Consider the following 21,342-nt stretch of genomic DNA (forward strand, 5'->3'; position numbering starts at 1 on the left):
GAGACCAGGAGATGAATAGACTAAGCAGATTCAGAAGGATGTAGGTTGCAGTAGGTACTGGGAGATGAAGAAGCTTGCACAGGATAGAGTAGCATGGAGAGCTGCGTCAAACCAGTCTCAGGACTGAAGACCACAACAACAACTCGAACATAGTACGTGTTCCAAAATTGATCGTTCCGCGAAAAGGGATCCACGCAGAAGTCCCAACGTGGGCGGGGCAAGGTGACCCCGTCCGCTTATCGCGGGGGCGTAAAGTGGCGACAAATAGCGCGGCGGGGCCCACTGCACAATGGGCACATAGGCGTGCCGGCGCTTTCCAAAGCACCGCACAGATACGGCCGGCCTTGGCGGTGCCTTTAGTGCCTCGCCCGCAGCCGGCAGGCAAGCGCCGGCGGGTTACACAGAAAGCAAAGCGGCGGCCGGTGTCTTCTTCCTCTCCGGTGTAAACACGGCCGTGCGCCGGGACGGCTTACGTAAAACGCAGGCGCGCGCTCACACGCAGGGCAGAGGCGCAGTGCGTGTGTTGCAGCACGTACTCCGAAAAGACACTAAGTGTGTGGCCCTGTAGGATATCCTGTGGCCGGCCGGAGGGGCCGAGCGGATCTAGGCGCTACAGTCTGACGTGGCGCGACCGCTACGGTGGCAGGTTCGAATCCTGCCTCGAGCATGGATGTGTGTGATGTCCTGAGCTTAGTTAGGTTTCACTACTTTTACAGAAAGATCCCATATCACTCACCTGCCGTAGTAGTGGTAGTGTAATGGTTACCTTTTTTGCCTTGCAAGCAAGAAGAACCCGGTTCGAGTCCCGGACACAGCCCAAATTTTAATGCATTCCGTCTGCTTCGATCACTAACGTAGATAATAAAACGAGACTTAAAAATGTGCTACATAACGAAAAGTGTGAGGCAATCCACTCAAGTTCCAAAAGAAATCCGTTGGAATTCGATTATTCGATAAATAGTACAATTCTCGAGGCTGTCAATATAACTAAGTACCTGGGTGTTAAAATTACGAACAATTTCAGTTGGAAAGACCACATAGATAATATTGTGGGGAAGGTGAGCCAAAGGTTGCGTTTCACTGACAGGACACTTAGAAGATGCAACAAGTCCACTAAAGAGACACTCGTTCGTCCTCTGTTAGAATATTGCTGCGCTGCGTGGGATCCTTACCAGGTGGGATTGACGGAGGGCATCGAAAGGGTGCAAAAAAGGGCAGCTCGTTTTGTATTATCACGTAATAGGGAAGAGAGTGTGGCAGATATGATACGCGAGTTGGTATGGAAGTCATTAAAGCGAAGACGTTTTTCGTCGCGGCGACATCTATTTAAGAAATTTCAGTCACCAACTTTCTCTTCCGGTTGCGAAAATATTTTGTTGAGCCCAACCTACATAGGTAGGAATGATCATCAAAATAAAATAAGAGAAATCAGAGCTCGAACAGAAAGGTTTACGTGTTCGTTCCTCCCGCGCGCTGTTCGGGAGTGGAGATAGTATGATTGCGGTTCGATGAACCCTCTGCCAAGCACTTAAATCTGAATTGCATAGTAGTCATGTAGATGTACATGTATATGTAGCTACAATATAGCAGGTCAGCAATTGGAAACGGTTAATTCCATAAATTATCTGGGAGTACGCATTAGGAGTGATTTAAAATGGAACAAAAACAAAGGAAGTGGGTTACAGTACGCTTGTTCGCCCACTGCTCGAATACTGCTCAGCAGTGTGGGATCCGTACCAGATAGGGTTGATAGAAGAGATGGAGAAGATGCAACGGAGAGCAGCGCGCTTCGTTACAGGATCATTTAGTAATCGCGAAAGCGTTACGGAGATGATAGATAAACTCCAGTGGAAGACTCTGCAGGAGAGACGCTCAGTAGCTCGGTACGGGCTTTTGTTGAAGTTTCGACAACATACCTTCACCGACGAGTCAAGCAGTATATTGCTCCCTCCTACGTATATCACGCGAAGAGACCGTGAGGATAAAATCAGAGAGACTAGAGCCCACACAGAAGCATACCGACAACCCTTCTTTCCACGAACAATACGAGGCTGGAATAGAAGGGAGAACCGATAGAGGTACTCAGGGTACCCTCCGCCACACACAGTCAGTATGGATGTAGATGTAGATGTAGATGCAGTTCTAAGTTCTAGGGGAGAGATGACCTCAGATGTTAAGTCCCATAGTGCTCAGAGACATTTGAACCATTTGGTATTCTGCGAGGATAACTGGAGCCTCATCTCAGGCTGCGCCTGAGTGGGCATGTGGAGTGTTATGTTGCAGATTGTGCAGGATCCTAAGAGCTACCAAAGGCACGAAATCAATGTATTTTCTACCATCTCAAGCTATAACTGTCACCATTATCACCCATATCATCACTACCACCATCAACCAAATGCATCATGGGCGCCGATAACCTTTGTTGTGCGCCCAAAAACACTAATAATCATCATCATTATCATCATCAAATTCATCAGCACCATCACCATTCAAATCAGCACCGTCTTCAACCAAATCATTACCACAACCATCATCAACCAAATCATCACCACAACCATCATCAACCAAGCCACCATCAGAACCATCGCCATCACAACAGTCCTCCTCCTCATCATCATCATCATCATCAACCAAAACATCAGCAACATCAATCAAATACACTACTGGCCATTAAAAATGCTACACCATGAAGACGACGTGCTATAGACGCGAAATGTAACCGACAGGAAGAAGATGCTGTGATATGCAAATGATCAGCTTTTCAGAGCATTCACTCAAGGCTGGCGCCGGTGGCGACTCTTAAAACGTGCTGACATGAGGAAAATTTTCAACCGATTTCTCATACAAAAACAGCCGTTGACCGGCGTTGCCTGGTGAAACGTTGTTGTGATGCTTCGTGTAAGGAGGAGAAATGCGTACCATCACGTTTCCGACTTTGATAAAGGTCGGATTGTAGCCTATCGCGATTGCGGTTTATCGTATCGCGAAATTGCTGCTCGCATTGGTCGGGATCCAATGACTGCTAGCAGAATATGGAATCGGTGGGTTCAGGAGGGTAATACGGAACGCCGTGCTGGATCCCAACGGCGTCGTATCACTAGCAGTCGAGATGACAGGCATCTTATCCGCACGGCTGTAACGGATCGTGCAGCCACGTCTCGATCCCTGAGTCATCATATGGGGACGTTTGCAAGACAACAACCATCTGCACGAACAGTTCGACGACGTTTCCAGCAGCACGGGCTATCAGCTCGGAGACCGTGGCTGCGGTTACCCTTGACACTGCATCACAGACGGTGTACTCGACGACGAACCTGGGTACACGAATGGCAAAACTTCATTTTTTCGGATGAATCCAGGTTCTGTTTACAGCATCACGATAGTCGCATCCGTGTTTGGCGAGATCGCTGTGAACGCACATTGGAAGCGTGTATTCGTCATCGCCATACTGGCGTATCACCCGGCGTGATGGTATGGGGTGCCATTGGATACACGTCTCGGTCACCTCTTGTTCGCATTGACGGCACTTTGAACAGTGGACATTTCAGATGTGTTACGACCCGTGGCTGTACCCTTCATTGGATCCCTGCAAAACTCTACATTTCAGCAGGATAATGCACGACCGCATGTTGCAGGTCCTGTAAGGGCCTTTCTGGATACAGAAAATGTTCGACTGCTGCCCTGGCCAGCACATTCTCCAGATCTCTCACCAATTGAAAACGTCTGGTCAATGGTGGCCGAGCAACTGGCTCGTCACAATACGCCAGTCACAAATCTTGGTGAACTGTGGTATCGTGTTGAAGCTGCATGGGCAGCTCTGTACACGCCATCCGAGCTCTGTTTGACTCAATGCCCAGGCGGATCAAGGCCGTTATTACGTCCAGAGGTGGTTGTTCTGGATACTGATTTCTCAAAATCTATGCACCCAAATTGCGTGAAAATGTAATCACATGTCAGTTCTAGTATAATATATTTGTCCAATGCATACCCGTTTATCATCTGCATGTCTTCTTGGTGTAGCAGTTTTAATGGCCAGTATTGTATGTGTGATTTTTAGACTATCAAACAGCTCACGTCGCGTTTTTTTATGTAAGTAAGTAATTACTTGCAGTTCTGTTGGCATCTGCGTTTCCTCTCACCTGATCTGGATGTACCACCACCACTTCATATCCGAAACGTAAGAACATTAAGATATTCCGAGCTATTTCCCTTCACATGTTAACCACGCTTAGCCATATTTTTGTGGTGCTCCATTACTCTTTCGCCAGTAGGTAAAGCCGCGTGGTTTGAGGCGCCATGTCACGGATAGCGCAGCCCCTCCCGCCGGAGGTTCGAGTCCTCCCTCGGGCATGGCTGTGTGTGTCGTTCTTATCATAAATTAGTTCAAGCACTGTGTATGTGCGTATAGGGACCGATGACCTGAGCAGTTTGATCCCTTAGGAATTCACAGACATTTGAACAATGGGACCTCGCAGCTACAGCCACGAGATTCGTGACGTCCCGTTCATAAAATAGTTCAAATGGCTCTGAGCACTTTGGGACTTAACATCTGAGCTCATCAGTCCCCTAGAACTTAGAACTTCTTAAAGCCAACTAACCGAAGGACATCACACACATCCATGCCCGAGGCAGGATTCGATCCTGCGACCGTAGCGGTCTCGCGGTTCCAGACTGAAGCGCCTAGAACCGCTCGGCCACACCTGCCGGCGTCCCAATACTAGAAATTAGCGTACATTCAGTGTTAGACAGGAGGTAGGAGCGTGGTACTCACATTGGGCACGGAGTAGCTGTTGTACTCCTTGGGACTCGAACCAGACTCGGTGCACTTGCTCTTGAATGAGCGGTAGTTCTCCCGTAGCTGCTTGCCATACTGAAACACAGACAGGGAACGGCGTGATGGAACACAGCACGCACTGCACATCTTGGCAAGAAGGCGCGCACAGACACACACACACACACACACACACACACACACACACACACACACACACACGTGTCCAACATTTGGATTGGGCGAGGCGTGTACTTATCTGCTTATACGTGGTGGTCCATTGATCGTGACCGGGCCAAATATCTCACGGAATTAGCGTCAAACGACAAATCTACAAAGAACGAAACTTGTCTAGATTGTAGGGGGAAACCAGATGGCGCTATGGTTGGCCCGCTAGATGGCGCTGCCATAGGTCAAACGAATAACAACTGCGTTTTCTTTTAAGTACACTCCTGGAAATGGAAAAAAAGAACACATTGACACCGGTGTGTCAGACCCACCATACTTGCTCCGGACACTGCGAGAGGGCTGTACAAGCAATGACCACACGCACGGCACAGCGGACACACCAGGAACCGCGGTGTTGGCCGTCGAATGGCGCTAGCTGCGCAGCATTTGTGCACCGCCGCCGTCAGTGTCAGCCAGTTTGCCGTGGCATACGGAGCTCCACCGCAGTCTTTAACACTGGTAGCATGCCGCGACAGCGTGGACGTGAACCGTATGTGCAGTTGACGGACTTTGAGCGAGGGCGTATAGTGGGCATGCGGGAGGCCGGGTGGACGTACCGCCGAATTGCTCAACACGTGGGGCGTGAGGTCTCCACAGCACATCGATGTTGTCGCCAGTGGTCGGCGGAAGGTGCACGTGCCCGTCGACCTGGGACCGGACCGCAGCGACGCACGGATGCACGCCGAGACCGTAGGATCCTACGCAGTGCCGTAGGGCACCGCACCACCACTTCCCAGCAAATTAGGGACACTGTTGCTCCTGGGGTATCGGCGAGGACCATTCGCAACCGTCTCCATGAAGCTGGGCTACGGTCCCGCACACCGTTAGGCCGTCTTCCGCTCACGCCCCAACATCGTGCAGCCCGCCTCCAGTGGTGTCGCGACAGGCGTGAATGGAGGGACGAATGGAGACGTGTCGTCTTCAGCGATGAGAGTTGCTTCTGCCTCGGTGCCAATGATGGTCGTCGTGTTTGGCGCCGTGCAGGTGAGCGCCACAATCAGGACTGCATACGGCCGAGGCACACAGGGCCAACACCCGGCATCATGGTGTGGGGAGCGATCTCCTACACTGGCCGTACACCTCTGGTGATGGTCGAGGTGACACTGAATAGTGCACGGTACATCCAAACCGTCATCGAACCCATCGTTCTACCATTCCTAGACCGGCAAGGGAACTTGCTGTTCCAAAAGGACAATGAACGTCCACATGTATCCCGTGCCACCCAACGTTCTCCAGAAGGTGTAAGTCAACTACCCTGGCCAGCAAGATCTCCGGATCTGTCCCCCATTGAGCATGTTTGGGACTGGATGAAGCGTCGTCTCACGCGGTCTGCACGTCCAGCACGAACGCTGGTCCAACTGAGGCGCCAGGTGGAAATGGCATGGCAAGCCGTTCCACAGGACTACATCCAGCATCTCTACGATCGTCTCCATGGGAGAATAGCAGCCTGCATTGCTGCGAAAGGTGGATATACACTGTACTAGTGCCGACATTGTGCATGCTCTGTTGCCAGTGTCTATGTGCCTGTGGTTCTGTCAGTGTGATCATGTGATGTATCTGACCCCAGGAATGTGTCAATAAAGTTTCCCCTTCCTGGGACAATGAATTTACGGTGTTCTTATTTCAATTTCCAGGAGTGTAGGAACGCCCATTTTTTATTACACATTCGTATAGGGCGTAAAAGAATATGAATGTTTTATTTGGACCACTTTTTTCGCTTTGTGACAGATGGCGCTGTAATAGTCACAAACGCATGAGTACGTGGTATCAGGTAACATTCCGCCAGTGCGGGCGGTAATTGCTTCGTGATACATTACCCATGTTAAAACGGACCATTTACCAATTGCGGAGAAGGTCGATATCGTGTTGATGTATCGCCTTAACAAATCTGTATTTGCAATTCGAGTGTTAGCAGACATAGGCGACATAAAAGTGAAAAAGCTTGCATACTTTGCCTACTTTCATTCCATAATGTCATACGGTACAATATTTTAGGGTAACTCTTCAAGTCAAACAAAAGTTTTCAGAGTCCGAAAGCGTGTAATACGTATTATTTGTGGAGTAAACTCACGGACGTCTTGTAGAAACCTCTTCAAAGAACTGGGTATACTAACTACTGCCTCTCAGTATATTTACTCCTTAATGAAATTTATCCTAAATAATATATCTCTTTTTCCAACAAACAGCTCAGTTCATACATACAATACCAGGAACAAAAATGATCTGCACAAGGACTTGAAAGCACTTACTTCAGTTCAAAAAGGGGTCCACTACTCACGAACACTCATCTTCAATAATTTGCCAGCAAACATACAAAATTTAGTTACAAATAAAAATCAGTTTAAAAGGAGCCTGAAAGATTTACTGGTGGCCAACTCCTTCTACGCCATTGACGAATTTTTTAATAGAAACAAATGATGTGTTGTATATATTTATACTATTAGTATTGTTATTTCAACTTTAAAAAAAAGTGACATGTTCCACATCGACGAGTATCTCCTTAACAGGGATCTATGAAACGAAAAACTAATCTCTCTGTCTGTTCCACTCGCTTTCTAACCCTATCCCACGCTGCTGCTAACTCCCTCCCTCTCTGTCCATCTCGTTCTCTATCTAACTCCTCACACACACTCGAATCTAACTCTCTCTCTCTCTCTCTTTCTCTCTCTGTCTCTCTCTTTCTCTACCATTCCATCTCTCTGTCTCCCTCTCTCTCACTCTCTTTCTTTTTCTAACATTCCCTATCTCTCCCTCGCTCTAAGTCTATCTCTCTCTCCACCCACCACACCCTTTGTAACACTCTCTCTCTGTGTCTATCTCACTCGCTTTCTAACTCTCTCGCTCTCTCGTTCCCTCTCTCTTTCTCTCTCTCACCAACCCTCTCCCTCGCCCCCTCCAACTCGCTCTCTGTCCATCTCGTTCTCTGTCTAACTCCCGACACACACTCGAATCTAACTCTCTCTCCGTCTGTCTGTCTCTCTCTCTCTTTCTCTCTCTGTCTCTCTCTTTGTCTGTCTCTCTCTTTCTCTACCATTCCATCTCTCTGTCTCCCTCTCGCTCACTCTCTTTCTTTTTCTAACATTCCCTATCTCTCCCTCGCTCTCTTTCTAAGTCTCTCTCTCTCCATCCACCACACTCTTTGTAACACTCTCTCTCTGTGTCTATCTCACTCGCTTTCTAACTCTCTCGTTCCCTCTCTCACCAACCCTCTCCCTCGCCCCCTCCAACTCGCTCTCAGTCCATCTCGTTCTCTAACGCCCCCCCCCCCCCCCAATATTGTTCTCCGTCTGTCGAACTCTTTCTTCCATCTGTACATATCTCTGTGTGTGTGTGTGTGTGTGTGTGTGTGATGGGTGAGGGGCAGCGCTGGCCTACCTTGGCAAGCCGCATGGCGGTGAGCCAGCACAGCCTGGCGCGCTCCGACTCGCAGGCGACGCAGAAGAGCGCCCCCGGGCCGCCTCCGCCCGCCCCCACCCTGGAGCTGGAGCTGGGCCGCAGGCAGAGCCCCCACTCGGTGGGCGCGCGGAACTGGTTGCGCGCGTTCAGCGCCCGGTACACGGCGTGGTCGCGCAGCGAAGCCACCGCCTGCAGACCGCCCACGCCGTCCAGCACCACCTGCCGGGGACACGCAGGCAAACACGTCAAACGCACCGCCGCATTGGCTCTGCACAAAATATAGAGGCTACACAGTCGGGGTGGCTACTCACCCCTCGGAGGGGAAAAAAAAGAAATCTGACCATACCAGGTGCGGGGACATGGTGACACAAAAAGCTCGTGATAAATTAACGGTGGGGAGGGAGGGCAGGCACGGGGGAGAGGCGTTGTGCATATCATAATACTACTTTTATTCCCTGTGGTCAGTGGTTACCAGCCTTGAAACTTCCAGGCAGATAAAAACTGTGTGCCGGACTGAGACTCGAACTCGGGACCTTTGCCATTCGCGGGCAAGTGCTCTACCAACTGAGCAACCTAAGCACGACTCACGCCCCGTCCTGACAGCTCTACTTCTGCCAGTACCTCGCCTCCTACCTTCCAAACGTACAGAAGCTCTCCTGCGGTAGAGCACTTGCCCGCGAAAGGCAAAGGTCCCGAGTTCGAGTCTCGGTCCGGCACACAGTTTTAATCTGCCAGGAAGTTTCATAGCAGCGCACACTCCGCTGCAGAGTGAAAATCTCATTCTGGAAACATCCACCTGGCTGTGGCTACGCCATGTCTCCACAATATCCTTTCTTTCATTAGTGCTAGTTCTGCAAAGTTCGCAGGAGAGTTTCTGTGAAGTTTGGAAGGTAGGAGACGAGATACTGGCAGAAGTAAAGCTGTGAGGACGGAGCGTGAGTCGTGCTTGGGTAGCTCAGATGGTAGAGCACTTGCCCGCGAAAGGCAAAGTTCGAGTCTCGGTCCGGCACACAGTTTTAATCTGCCACGAAGTTTCATACCAGCGCACACTCCGCTGCAGAGTGAAAATCTCATTCTGGAAACATCCCCCAGGCTGTGGCTAAGCCATGTCTCCGCAATATCCTTTCTTTCATTAGTGCTAGTTCTGCAAAGTTCGCGGGAGAGCTTCTGTGAAGTTTGGAAGGTAGGAGACGAGATACTGGCAGAAGTAAAGCTGTGAGGAAGGGGCGTGAGTCGTGCTTGGGTAGCTCAGATGGTAGAGCACTTGCCAGCGTAAGGTAAAGGTCCCGAGTTCGAGTCTCGGTCCGGCACACAGTTTTAATCTGCCAGGAAGTTTCATACCAGCGCACACTCCGCTGCAGAGTGAAAATCTCATTCTGGAAACATCCCCCAGGCTGTGGCTAAGCCATGTCTCCGCAATATCCTTTCTTTCATTAGTGCTAGTTCTGCAAAGTTCGCGGGAGAGCTTCTGTGAAGTTTGGAAGGTAGGAGACGAGATACTGGCAGAAGTAAAGCTGTGAGGAAGGGGCGTGAGTCGTGCTTGGGTAGCTCAGATGGTAGAGCACTTGCCAGCGTAAGGTAAAGGTCCCGAGTTCGAGTCTCGGTCCGGCAAACCGTTTTAATCTGCCAGGCAGTTTCAATAATGATAATACTGTATGCAAAACTACAGTACCCCTTATGCAGATACTGTTGTGTCGTGGTTTCATTTAATTCATTTATATGTTTTGAAGCGATCAATGAAAATTTCTGGACTACTGTAAGTACTATCTAGAACTTGGAGAAAATATTTTCTCGAGATACTTAGGATTTGTTACGTATGTCTCCCACTTTTATCATCAGCGATGTACGGGACAAGGTACAACATATGTGTGAAGTGGGTGGGCTATGTGAGGGACTTATGACCTCCAACGTATTAATGCTACTAATTGGGAAAAAGTAACTTACGTAATCAGTATTTGGGTCTTACAACAATGTGATAGTAGAAATGATCATATGAAAATAATTTAGTTTCGTGACTGAAACAGAATCGAATCGTTTAGTTTTTACCCCTCAGAGAACTCCATTTTACCCCTCAGGGGGTAATTACACCCAGATTGGGAACCAACTGCTCAAGGCTGAGATACATGGGCGACAAGCAATAGTTCAACAGCGGTTTTAAAATATCGGTAATTTATACGGAATAATATTCATATAATGAACGCTTTAGATGTTAAGTATTTTAGGATTTGTGATTGGCGAAGCTCAATATAATCAAATTACAATTCCAGGTTAAAAACACAGGATTCCGAGAGATTCCTGGAATTTCGTGATGTTTCCAGACAAAATTTAATTCCCTGACAATTTCAGGCCTTCGCGACGAATCATCACGCTAGCAGCTCAAGCCTTCGCTAACATACACCATTCACTAGATTACTGAAACTACACGCCTCCGTGACAGCGAGGTCAGGTCAGCTTTTCATACCTGATACAACAATGCTCGTCTGCAGCACGCCATTGTTTGTACGACAGGGAATCATGGGCTGCGAGGAAAATAGGAAAATAATGGAATCGAAGCGCTTGAAATGCGGTTTCTCTAAAAGAAAGTTGAAAGTTCGATGGACTAATAAGTAGGGACAGGAGAAAAATCGTTCTATTTTTCGCGGTTTTCGGTGTTGCTTTTTGTCACATCAGTGCTATTGTTTGCAAAATTCGGTGATATTTTTCGCCAAATTCGATGTTTCATGTCAATTTTGTGTAATTATTTTTCCCTTTTTGGAATTTTCTTTGCCAATTCCGGTTCTGCTTTTTCTACCAATTTTGTCAAATTAAATAATATTTTTTCCCTAACTTGATGCTACCTTTTTGCCAAATACGGACGTTTTAGGCCAAACTCGATGTTACTTATTTTGCCACATTTTGTGTAATCTTTGTCGAATTCAGTATTTTTTTTTCAATTCCACTGTCATTTTTTCAATGTCTGTTTTTTTTCTACAAATGTCGGTCTCACTGTAATTTTTTCCTGTTTTGGTGTTATTTCATTGCCAATTTGGGTGTTATATTGACCTCACATCATCGACACTGGCGTAGGAAATGAACTGACATTTTAATATTACAAACTAACTTCAGTCTTGAGGAAAAAAGAACGGTAGTTCGACCCTGCATAATTATCGGTTAAGAGCGTTGGAAGACTGGGTCCCCAGGTTCATAACAGTTTTTTTTGAAAAGGGAAAATGAGATATCGCAATATTTCGGAAAAAATGACCAATTTCGTTGTATGGCGTTTTTCATGCTTCTACGATACTTATCTACCTCTGTGGTATAAAACGACGGACAAAGTCCGAATGAACAACATATGGTTTGAAACTTCCTGGCAGATTAAAACTGTGTGCCCGGCCGAGACTCGAACTCGAGACCTGGCAGAATTAAAAAGCTGTGAGGACGGGGTGTGAGTCGTGCATGGGTAGTTCAGATGGTAGACCACTTGCCCGCGAAAGGCAAAGGTCCCGAGTTCGAGTCTCGGTACGTGCACACAGTTTTAATCTGCCAGGAAGTTTCATATCAGCACACACTCCGCTACAGAGTGAAATTCTCACTCTGGAAACTCCGTATAGTGTTTTATTATCAGCGCCATAAAACAATGAAGTAGCGCGCGCGCACCTGTGTGTGTGTGTGTGTGTGTGTACGGAGCGCAGCCCCTACAGAGTCGCTTCATTTCTTTCGCGGTCTTTTGTCTTCTGGCTTCAGCACTTCCCCTTGCGACTCTTGCCCTTGAAGCGTTCGCCTAGCAACGCCCGCCTAGAGATAGGAGAGAGAGAGAGAGAGAGAGAGATTCCTAGACACCAGCCAGACGGCCCGCCAGCTATGGCGCAACCACTAATAGCCGACAACCCGTCTACGCTAGACCAGACTAGCCGCTCTTCTCTTTGTCCCGGCCGCCGCAAAAAAAATCACCAACACGACTCTCTCATACGTCCGCAGTGAGTTGTTGCTAGCTCGCGTGGCAGTAATCCACCATGCCGTTTGGTGTCGGTACTCCTGCACTGACCACCAACTCCTGAGACAAGTGCAAACCTAACACAGTTCTTGGGAGCATTCACGTTACTGATTGTCACACACTGTTATATCTCACATAGTTTCTGATGTCTCCAGTCATATATGCGAACAAGTACACTACTGGCCATTAAAATTGCTACACCACGAAGATGGAAGTGCTACAGACGCGAAATTTAACAGACAGGAAGAAGATGCGGCGATATGCAAATGATTAGCTTTGCAGAGCATTCGCATATGGCTGGCGCCGGTGGCGACACCTACAACTTGCTGACATGAGGAAAGTTTCCAACCGATTTCTCATACACAAACGGCAGTTGACCGGCGTTGCCTGGTGAAACGTTGTTGCGATGCCTCGTGTAAGGAGGAGAAATGCGTACCATCACGTTTCCGACTTTGATAAAGGGGGGCTTTTATCCTATCGCGATTGCCGTTTATCGTATCGCGACATTGCTGCTCGCGTTGGTCGGGATCCAATGACTGTTAGCAGAAAGTGGAATCGGTGGGTTCAGGAGGGTAATACGGAACGCCGTGCTGGATCCAAAAACGGCTCTGAGCACTAAACATCTATGGTCATCAGTCCCCTAGAACGTGGAGCTACTTAAACCTAACTAACCTAAGGACAGCACAGAACACCCAGTCATCACGAGGCAGAGAAAATCCCTGACCCCGCCGGAAATCGAACCCGGGAACCCTGGCGCGGAAAGCGAGAAAGCTACCGTGCTGGATAACAACGGCCTCGTATCACTAGCAGTCGAGATGACAGGCATCTTATCCGCACGGCTGTAACGGATCGTGCAGCCACGTCACGATAACTGAGTCAACAGATGGGGACGTTTGCAAGACAACAACCATCTGCATGAACAGTTCGACGACGTTTGCAGCAGCACGGACTATCAGCTCGGAGACCCCGGCTGCGGTTACCCTTGACGCTGCATCACAGACAGGAGCTCCTGCGATGGTGTACTCGACGACGAACCTGGGTGCACGAATGGCAAAACGTCATTTTTTTCGGATGAATCCAGATTCTGTTTACAGCATCATGATGGTCGCATCCGTGTTTGGAGACATCACGGTGAACCCACATTGGAAGCGTGTATTCGCCATCGCCATACTGGCGTATCACCCGGTATGATGGTATGGGGTGCCATCGGTTACACGTCTCGGTCACCTCTTGTTCGCATTGACAGTGGACGTTACATTTCAGATGTGTCACGACCCGTGGCTCTTCCTTTCATTCGATCCTTGCGAAACCCTACATTTCAGCAAGATAATGCACGACCGCATGTTGCAGGTCCTGTACGGGCCTTTCTGGATACAGAAAATGTTCGACTGCTTCCCTGGCCAGCACATTCTCCAGATCTCTCACCAATTGGAAACGACTGGTCAATGGTGGCCGAGCAACTGGCACGTCACAATACGCCAGTCACCACTCTTGAAGCACTATGGTATCGTGTTGAAGCTGCATGGGCAGTTGTACCTGTACACGCCATCCGAGCTCTGTTTGAGTCAATGCCCAGTTGTATCAAGGCCGTTATTATGGCCAGAGGTGGTTGTTCTGGGTACTGATTTCTCAGGATCTATGCACCCAAATTGCGTAAAAATGTCATTATATGTCAGTTCTAGTATAATATATTTGTCCAATTAATACCCGTTTATCATCTGCATTTCTTCTTGGTGTAGCAATTTTAGTGGCCAGTAGTGTATTTTATGGCAGTACGTGCAAGTAAGATAAGGTCAATAAAATATGATTAATTGAATGTTAAACACACACGCGGGCTGTCACATAGGCCACTTGATAAAACTTGCTATATAATTTGTTACAGGACGATTCCAGGTTAATCACTTCTATTTATCGTCAGAAGTCTATAAGATAACAGTCATACATCAGCCACGTAATTACAGATACAATGGGCGTGTGCGACTAGAATGATTAAGTCTTTCCTCTATCTTTATTTTAATCAGCGTAATTGATGCAACGCCTATCAATCATAAATGATTTAAAAAGATCACAAGACGGCCGTTGAACCGGAGGTGACATATCGAAGTAAAACTCTTTTCAAGCTAACCCAGAAAAACATAATGCACCTTCTGCCAGGCACCTAAGTGTGATTTGCACAGTATCCAGGTTGATATAGATGTAGATGAAAGCTTTCATCGCCGACAGCTTATTAACTGACATTCACTTTTAAGAAATTCTACCGACAACGTCGCGTTTTTTGATGAGTCTTCAACATGCCATTGCCTGAAAATGGTTAACTTTCATAATACTTTAAGATAACTAAATACGAAATTTCTCTAACCACCAATATGATGTTCCCAGAAATTTTTGTTCAGAAGTTGTACCAATAACGACCCGCGTTACATAGCTGCTCCATGTGTTGGCGCTTTGAAACAGTTCACACCCGTAGGTTGTGAGGTATAATACAAAAACCACAAAATAAGGGGCTTCGACAGAAAAAAAAACAAAACAAATACAATGTGGCGTATCGCAAGTTTTGCTTCAGACGTCGAGGGCGTTCTCGCTTCTTATGGGTTCAACTTTCCGCGGGTCGTTGCCGTAACATCGTACGACTTACGTTGTGTTTTACACGAGGCAATGCTCCTCAACGTGAAATACACTCCTGGAAATTGAAATAAGAACACCTGGAATTCATTGTCCCAGGAAGGGAAAACTTTATTGACACATTCCTGGGGTCAGATACATCACATGATCACACTGACAGAACCACAGGCACATAGACACAGGCAACAGAGCATGCACAATGTCGCCACTAGTACAGTGTATATCCACCTTTCGCAGCAATGCAGGCTGCTATTCTCCCATGGAGACGATCGTAGAGATGCTGGATGTACTCCTGTGGAACGGCTTGCCATGCCATTTCCACCTGGCGCCTCAGTTGGACCAGCGTTCGTGCTGGACGTGCAGACCGCGTGAGACGACGCTTCATCCAGTCCCAAACATGCTCAATGGGGGACAGATCCGGAGATCTTGCTGGCCAGGGTAGTTGACTTACACCTTCTAGAGCACGTTGGGTGGCACGGGATACATGCGGACGTGCATTGTCCTGTTGGAACAGCAAGTTTCCTTGCCGGTCTAGGAATGGCAGAACGATGGGTTCGATGACGGTTTGGATGTACCGTGCACTATTCAGTGTCCCCTCGACGATCACCAGAGGTGTACGGCCAGTGTAGGAGATCGCTCCCCACACCATGATGCCGGGTGTTGGCCCTGTGTGCCTCGGTCGTATGCAGTCCTGATTGTGGCGCTCACCTGCACGGCGCCAAACACGCATACGACCATCATTGGCACCAAGGCAGAAGCGACTCTCATCGCTGAAGACGACACGTCTCCATTCGTCCCTCCATTCACGCCTGTCGCGACACCACTGGAGGCGGGCTGCACGATGTTGGTGCGTGAGCGGAAGACGGCCTAACGGTGTGCGGGACCGTAGCCCAGCTTCATGGAGACGGTTGCGAATGGTCCTCGCCGATACCCCAGGAGCAACAGTGTCCCTAATTTGCTGGGAAGTGGCGGTGCGGTCCCCTACGGCACTGCGTAGGATCCTACGGTCTTGGCGTGCATCCGTGCGTCGATGCGGTCCGGTCCCAGGTCGACGGGCACGTGCACCTTCCGCCGACCACTGGCGACAACATCGATGTACTGTGGAGACCTCACGCCCCACGTGTTGAGCAATTCGGCGGTACGTCCACCCGGCCTCCCGCATTCCCACTATACGCCCTCGCTCAAAGTCCGTCAACTGCACATACGGTTCACGTCCACGCTGTCGCGGCATGCTACCAGTGTTAAAGACTGCGGTGGAGCTCCGTATGCCACGGCAAACTGGCTGACACTGACGGCGGCGGTGCACAAATGCTGCGCAGCTAGCGCCATTCGACGGCCAACACCGCGGTTCCTGGTGTGTCCGCTGTGCCGTGCGTGTGATCATTCCTTGTACAGCCCTCTCGCAGTGTCCGGAGCAAGTATGGTGGGTCTGACACACCGGTGTCAATGTGTTCTTTTTTCCATTTCCAGGAGTGTAAAAGGAAGTGACGTCAAGAAATTCGTACAGCTCCCCGTGGACGTCAGTTGCCTCGCCGCGCCTGAGGACGGCTCTAGTAGTATTTTCAAAATGGTTCAAATGGCTCTGAGCATATGGGACAACGTCTGAGGTCATCAGTCCCCTAGAACTTAGAACTACTTAAACCTAATTACACCACACACGTCCATGCCCGAGGCAGGATTCGAACCTGCGACCGTAGCAGCAGCGCGGTTCCGGACTGAAGCGCCAAGTACCGCTCGGCCACAGCGGCCGGCTGACCGAGGGTCATCTTTAACTTCCGTCCGGCCATTTTGTAAGCCGTGTGGACCATTCGTAACACAGAGTACGGCTTAAGCACTCATCACCGTAGGCTTCCTGTATCATTTGGTGTGCATCTGAAGGTTTTCTCGGGTTTCACGGAAAATTTAATGCACACGCGTTGCTCCTGCATCTCTGCTATCTCGAAATTCGCAAAATGTACGACACAACGCTCTACTCAATACAGCACTGAACAATAACTGAGAGACATATGACAATGAAACTTTTTCTGTGTGTAACATTGTTGAAGATCAGCCCAACCAGCTTCGTTGGTTTGACGCGTTTTGGTGTGGTGTTTTAGTTTGACTGTGGTGGCACCGTTTATTCAAACTTTTGGGGACCGGATAGTGAATTTTCGAACCTAGAAGTTCGGCAATCCGCCGCCATGGGTGGGATTCTGTGCCTCATTGGGTTGACGCTTTCGTTTTTTTCCTTTATGCGTTTTCTAGCGTTGTTGTCACTAGCTCAATATTCCTGTCTGGTTTGTTAAGGTCGTAAACTTCTATGTTTGTGGATAGCCTATTTTACTTGACTGCACACCATGAATTTATCCTACATCTTACTGATCTAACACGGTTTTTGGATAGCGAATTCTACTTGGCACACCATAAAATTTGTCCTACATCTCACTGATCTAATATGGGTTTTGGTTAGCCTATTCTAACTGGTTTTTCGCTATGCCATGAATTTGTCCTACATCTTATTGATCTGATATGGTTTTTAGCAAGCCTATTCTAATTGACAATTTTTACTTATGGACCGTCTGACAGCAACTAAATAAAACACAATTTTAGTGCCATACGCGTTTCGCCTTTATTTTCTGTAAGGCATCATCAGTGGCCTGGAATATGTACATATGGGTGTTTTGTGATTTCCTTAGGTCAGTTAGGTTTAAGTAGTTGTAAGTTCGAAGGCACTGATGACCATAGATGTTAAGTCGCATACTGCTCAAAGCCATTTGAAACAATATGTACATATGTTTGCTATTTAATTTACATTTTTGTCACTGTACCTATAGGTTATAAACAGTTCTGGTGCTTGGCGTTTCCTATTAAGTAGTAATTTTTTGAACTGTACTTACAGATTACGTGGACAATTTCTTACATATTACGCTCCTGTTGCATTTTTGGTGTTGTTCTTCTTCTTTGCGCTTTTTTTTCACATTCCACAGCACTATGAACTGAACGCTTGTTTCAATGGAATGTTTTGGTTTCTGTTGCCGACTACCAAACGTTTTTGGCAAAGATCGAATGTTATTGCAAAACTTTCGAGTGTAATTACTGAAGTATCTGTGATCTGTCCGTGTATGCATTTGTGTGTGCGTTAGCGCGCGCGCGTGTGTGTGTGTGTGTGTTTTGATATATATCCATCTCCAGGGCTTCATGGAAGGTTGTAGTTTTGGTCCATAGGGGAGCGTCTACGATCCATCGAACGACTTTGTTCTATATTGGCTCTGCTTATGTGTATGTGTGTGTTTATGTATGTATGTGTGTACTTTGGTGTGAGGAAGACAGGATTACAAAAGTTGAAGATGTCTATTCTAATTGGTTTATCACCATGAGTTTATTTTACATCCTACTGATCTAGTATGGGGTAGTACTTAGCCTATCCTAGATGGTGATTTTCTAAGGGAGTGAGGTTTCTTCTGCTGGGGAGTACGAATCTAGATTGCTGGCTTTATGATGTACGTGGAACTGTTTGTTTGTGCCATGTTCTTGGTTGAATTGTTCCGATGTTTTGTAGATGCCTGCTGTTGTCTCTATATACATCTAGCATTTTGTAGACAGTTGTGGCTAGCTTTCTTATTGTTATTTCGACACTGTCCATCTCAGGGCATCTACATATATACCAACGGTGTGTGGCGGAGGGCACTTTAGGTGCCACTGTCATTACCTCCCTTTCCTGTTCCAGTCACGTATGGTTCGCGGGAAGAACGACTGCCGGAAAGCTTCCGTGCGCGCTCCAGTATCTCTTATTTTTTCATTCGTGGTCTCCTCGGGAGGTATAAGTAGGGGGAAGCAGTATATTCGATACCTCATCCAGAAACGTACTCTCGCGAAACCTGGACAGCAAGCTACACCGCGATGCAGAGCGCCTCTCTTGCAGAGTCTGCCACTTGAGTTTGCTAAACATCTCCGTAACGCTATCACGGTTACCAAATAACACTGTGACGAAACGCGCCGCTCTTCTTTGGATCTTCTCTGTCTCCTCCGTCAACCCGATCTGGTACGGATCCCACACTGATGAGCAATACTCAAGTATAGGTCGAACGAGTGTTTTGTAAGCCACCTACTTTGTTGATGGACTACATTTTCTAAGGACTCTCCCAATGAATCTCAACCTGGCACCCGCCTTACCAACAATTAATGTTATACGATCATTCCACTTCAAATCGTTCCGCATGCATATTTTACAGAAGTAACTGCTACCAGTGTTTGTTCCGCTATCATATAATCATACAATAAAGGATCCTTCTTTCTATGTTTTCGCAATACATCAGATTTGTCTGTGTTAAGGGTCAGTTGCCACTCCCTGCACCAAGTGCCTATCCGCTGCAGATCTTCCTGCATTTCGCTGCAATATTCTAATACTGCAACTTCTCTGTATACTACAGCACCATCCGCGAAAAGCCGCACGGGACTCTACACTATCTACTAGGTCATTTATATATATTGTGAAAAGCAGTGGTCCCATAACACTCCGCTGTGGCACACCAGAGTTTACTTTAACGTCTGTAGACGTCTCTCCATTGTTAACAACACGCGGTGTTCTGTTTGCTAAAAACTCTTCAATCCAGCCACACAGCTGGTCTGATATTCCGTAGGCTCTTACTTTGTTTATCAGGCGACAGTGCGGATTTGTATCGAACGCCTTCCGGAAGTCAAGGAAAATGCCATCTACGTGGGAGCCTGTATCTAATATTTTCTGGGTCTCATGAACAAATAAAGCGAGTTGGGTCTCAGACGATCGCTGTTTCCGGAATCCATGCTGATACCTACAGAGTAGATTCCGGGTTTCCAAAAACGACATGATACTCGAGCAAAAAACATATTCTAAAATTGTACAACAGATCGACGTCAGAGATATAGGTCTATAGTTTTCCGCATCTGCTCGACGACCCATCTTGAAGACAGGGACTACCTGTGCTCTTTTCCAATCATTTGGAACCTTCCGTTCCTCTACTTGCGGTACACGGCTGTTAGTAGGGGGGCAAGTTCTTTGGCGTACTCTGTGTAGAATTGAGGGTTGTAGTTTTGGTCCATAGGGGAGCGTCTATGATCCATCGAACGACTTTGTTCTGCATTGTCTGCAATTCATACCTTTTGGTTTTGCTAGCTGTTCCCCACTGTGTGCAACCGTAAGTCATGGTGGGGAAACTTCCGGCCGTTGCAGTTTAAACTCAGGCGTGTGCAGGGGTGCCAACCGCTTTCCGACACACCACTGACGTGACGTCATGAACGTCCCGGATATTTTATTTTTTTTAAGTGACCTCGTAGGTCGCCTGCCTTTTGGGCTCGGGCCTAAGGCTTCAGTGGGCGTCGCTTTGATGCTCGGAGGTGAGTGACTCTGCGGAGCCGGCAGTTGGCAGCTGGGTGCGGCCGCGCCACGATGATTAATGACTCCGGCTGATGACCCCGCGACCGCAAACGCGGCCACTACACCCATTTACACCGCCAGTCCGTCTGCTCACAGCAACCAACTCCGAAATCTACATGCAGTCCACCACACCGACTGTGCCAAAATCGCACTCTTCTACGTTATACACTACTGGCCATTAAAATTGCTACACCACGAAGATGTGCTACAGACGCGAAATTTAACAGACAGGAAGATGCTGTGATATGCAAGTGATTAGCTTTTCAGAGCATTCACACAAGGTTGGCGCCGGTGGCGACACCTACAACGTGCTGACATGAGGAAAGTTTCCACCTGGTTTCTCACCCACAAACAGCAGTCGACCGGCGTTGCCTAGTGAAACGTTGTTGTGATGCCTCGTGTAAGGAGGAGAAATGCGTACCATCACGTTTCCGAGTTTGATAAAGGTCGGACTGTAGCCTATCGCGATTGCGGTTTATCGTATCACGACATTGCTGCTCGCGTTGGTCGAGATCCAATGACTGTTAGCAGAATATGGAATCGGTGGGTTCAGGAGGGTAATACGGAACGCCGTGCTGGATCCCAACGGCCTCGTATCACTAGCAGTCGAAATGACAGCCATCTTATCCGCACGGCTGTAACGGATCGTGCAGCCACGTCTCGATCCCCGAGTCAACAGTTGGGGACGTTTGCGAGACAACAACCATCTGCACGAACAGTTCGACGACGTTTGCAGCAGCACGGACTATCAGCTCGGAGACCGTGGCTGCGGTTACCCTTGACGCTGCATCACAGACGGTGTACTCGACCACGAACCTGGGTGCACGAATGGCAAAACGTCATTTTTTTGAATCCAGGTTCTGTTCGTAGCATCACGATGTTCGCATTGGTGTTTGGCGACATCGCGGTGAACGCACATTGGAAGCGTGTATTCGCCATCGCCATACTGGCGTATCCACC

The 21,342-nt window shown here is 48.1% G+C and overlaps 1 protein-coding gene across 1 annotated transcript in view; it reads right to left on the reverse strand.

Moving 5' to 3' along the window:
* Positions 1-21,342, reverse strand: part of LOC126295216 (growth factor receptor-bound protein 14-like) — an 857,388-nt gene that overhangs the window by 41,215 nt on the left and 794,831 nt on the right. Inside the window, exons 9-10 of the mRNA XM_049987559.1 lie at positions 8,375-8,614; positions 4,772-4,870 (exon numbers count right to left, since the gene is read on the reverse strand). Coding sequence (XP_049843516.1) covers positions 4,772-4,870; positions 8,375-8,614 — 339 coding nt within the window. The remainder of the gene's footprint in view (positions 1-4,771; positions 4,871-8,374; positions 8,615-21,342) is intronic.

Source organism: Schistocerca gregaria, chromosome 11, assembly GCF_023897955.1.
Source record: "Schistocerca gregaria isolate iqSchGreg1 chromosome 11, iqSchGreg1.2, whole genome shotgun sequence".
Taxonomy (NCBI): domain Eukaryota; kingdom Metazoa; phylum Arthropoda; class Insecta; order Orthoptera; family Acrididae; genus Schistocerca; species Schistocerca gregaria.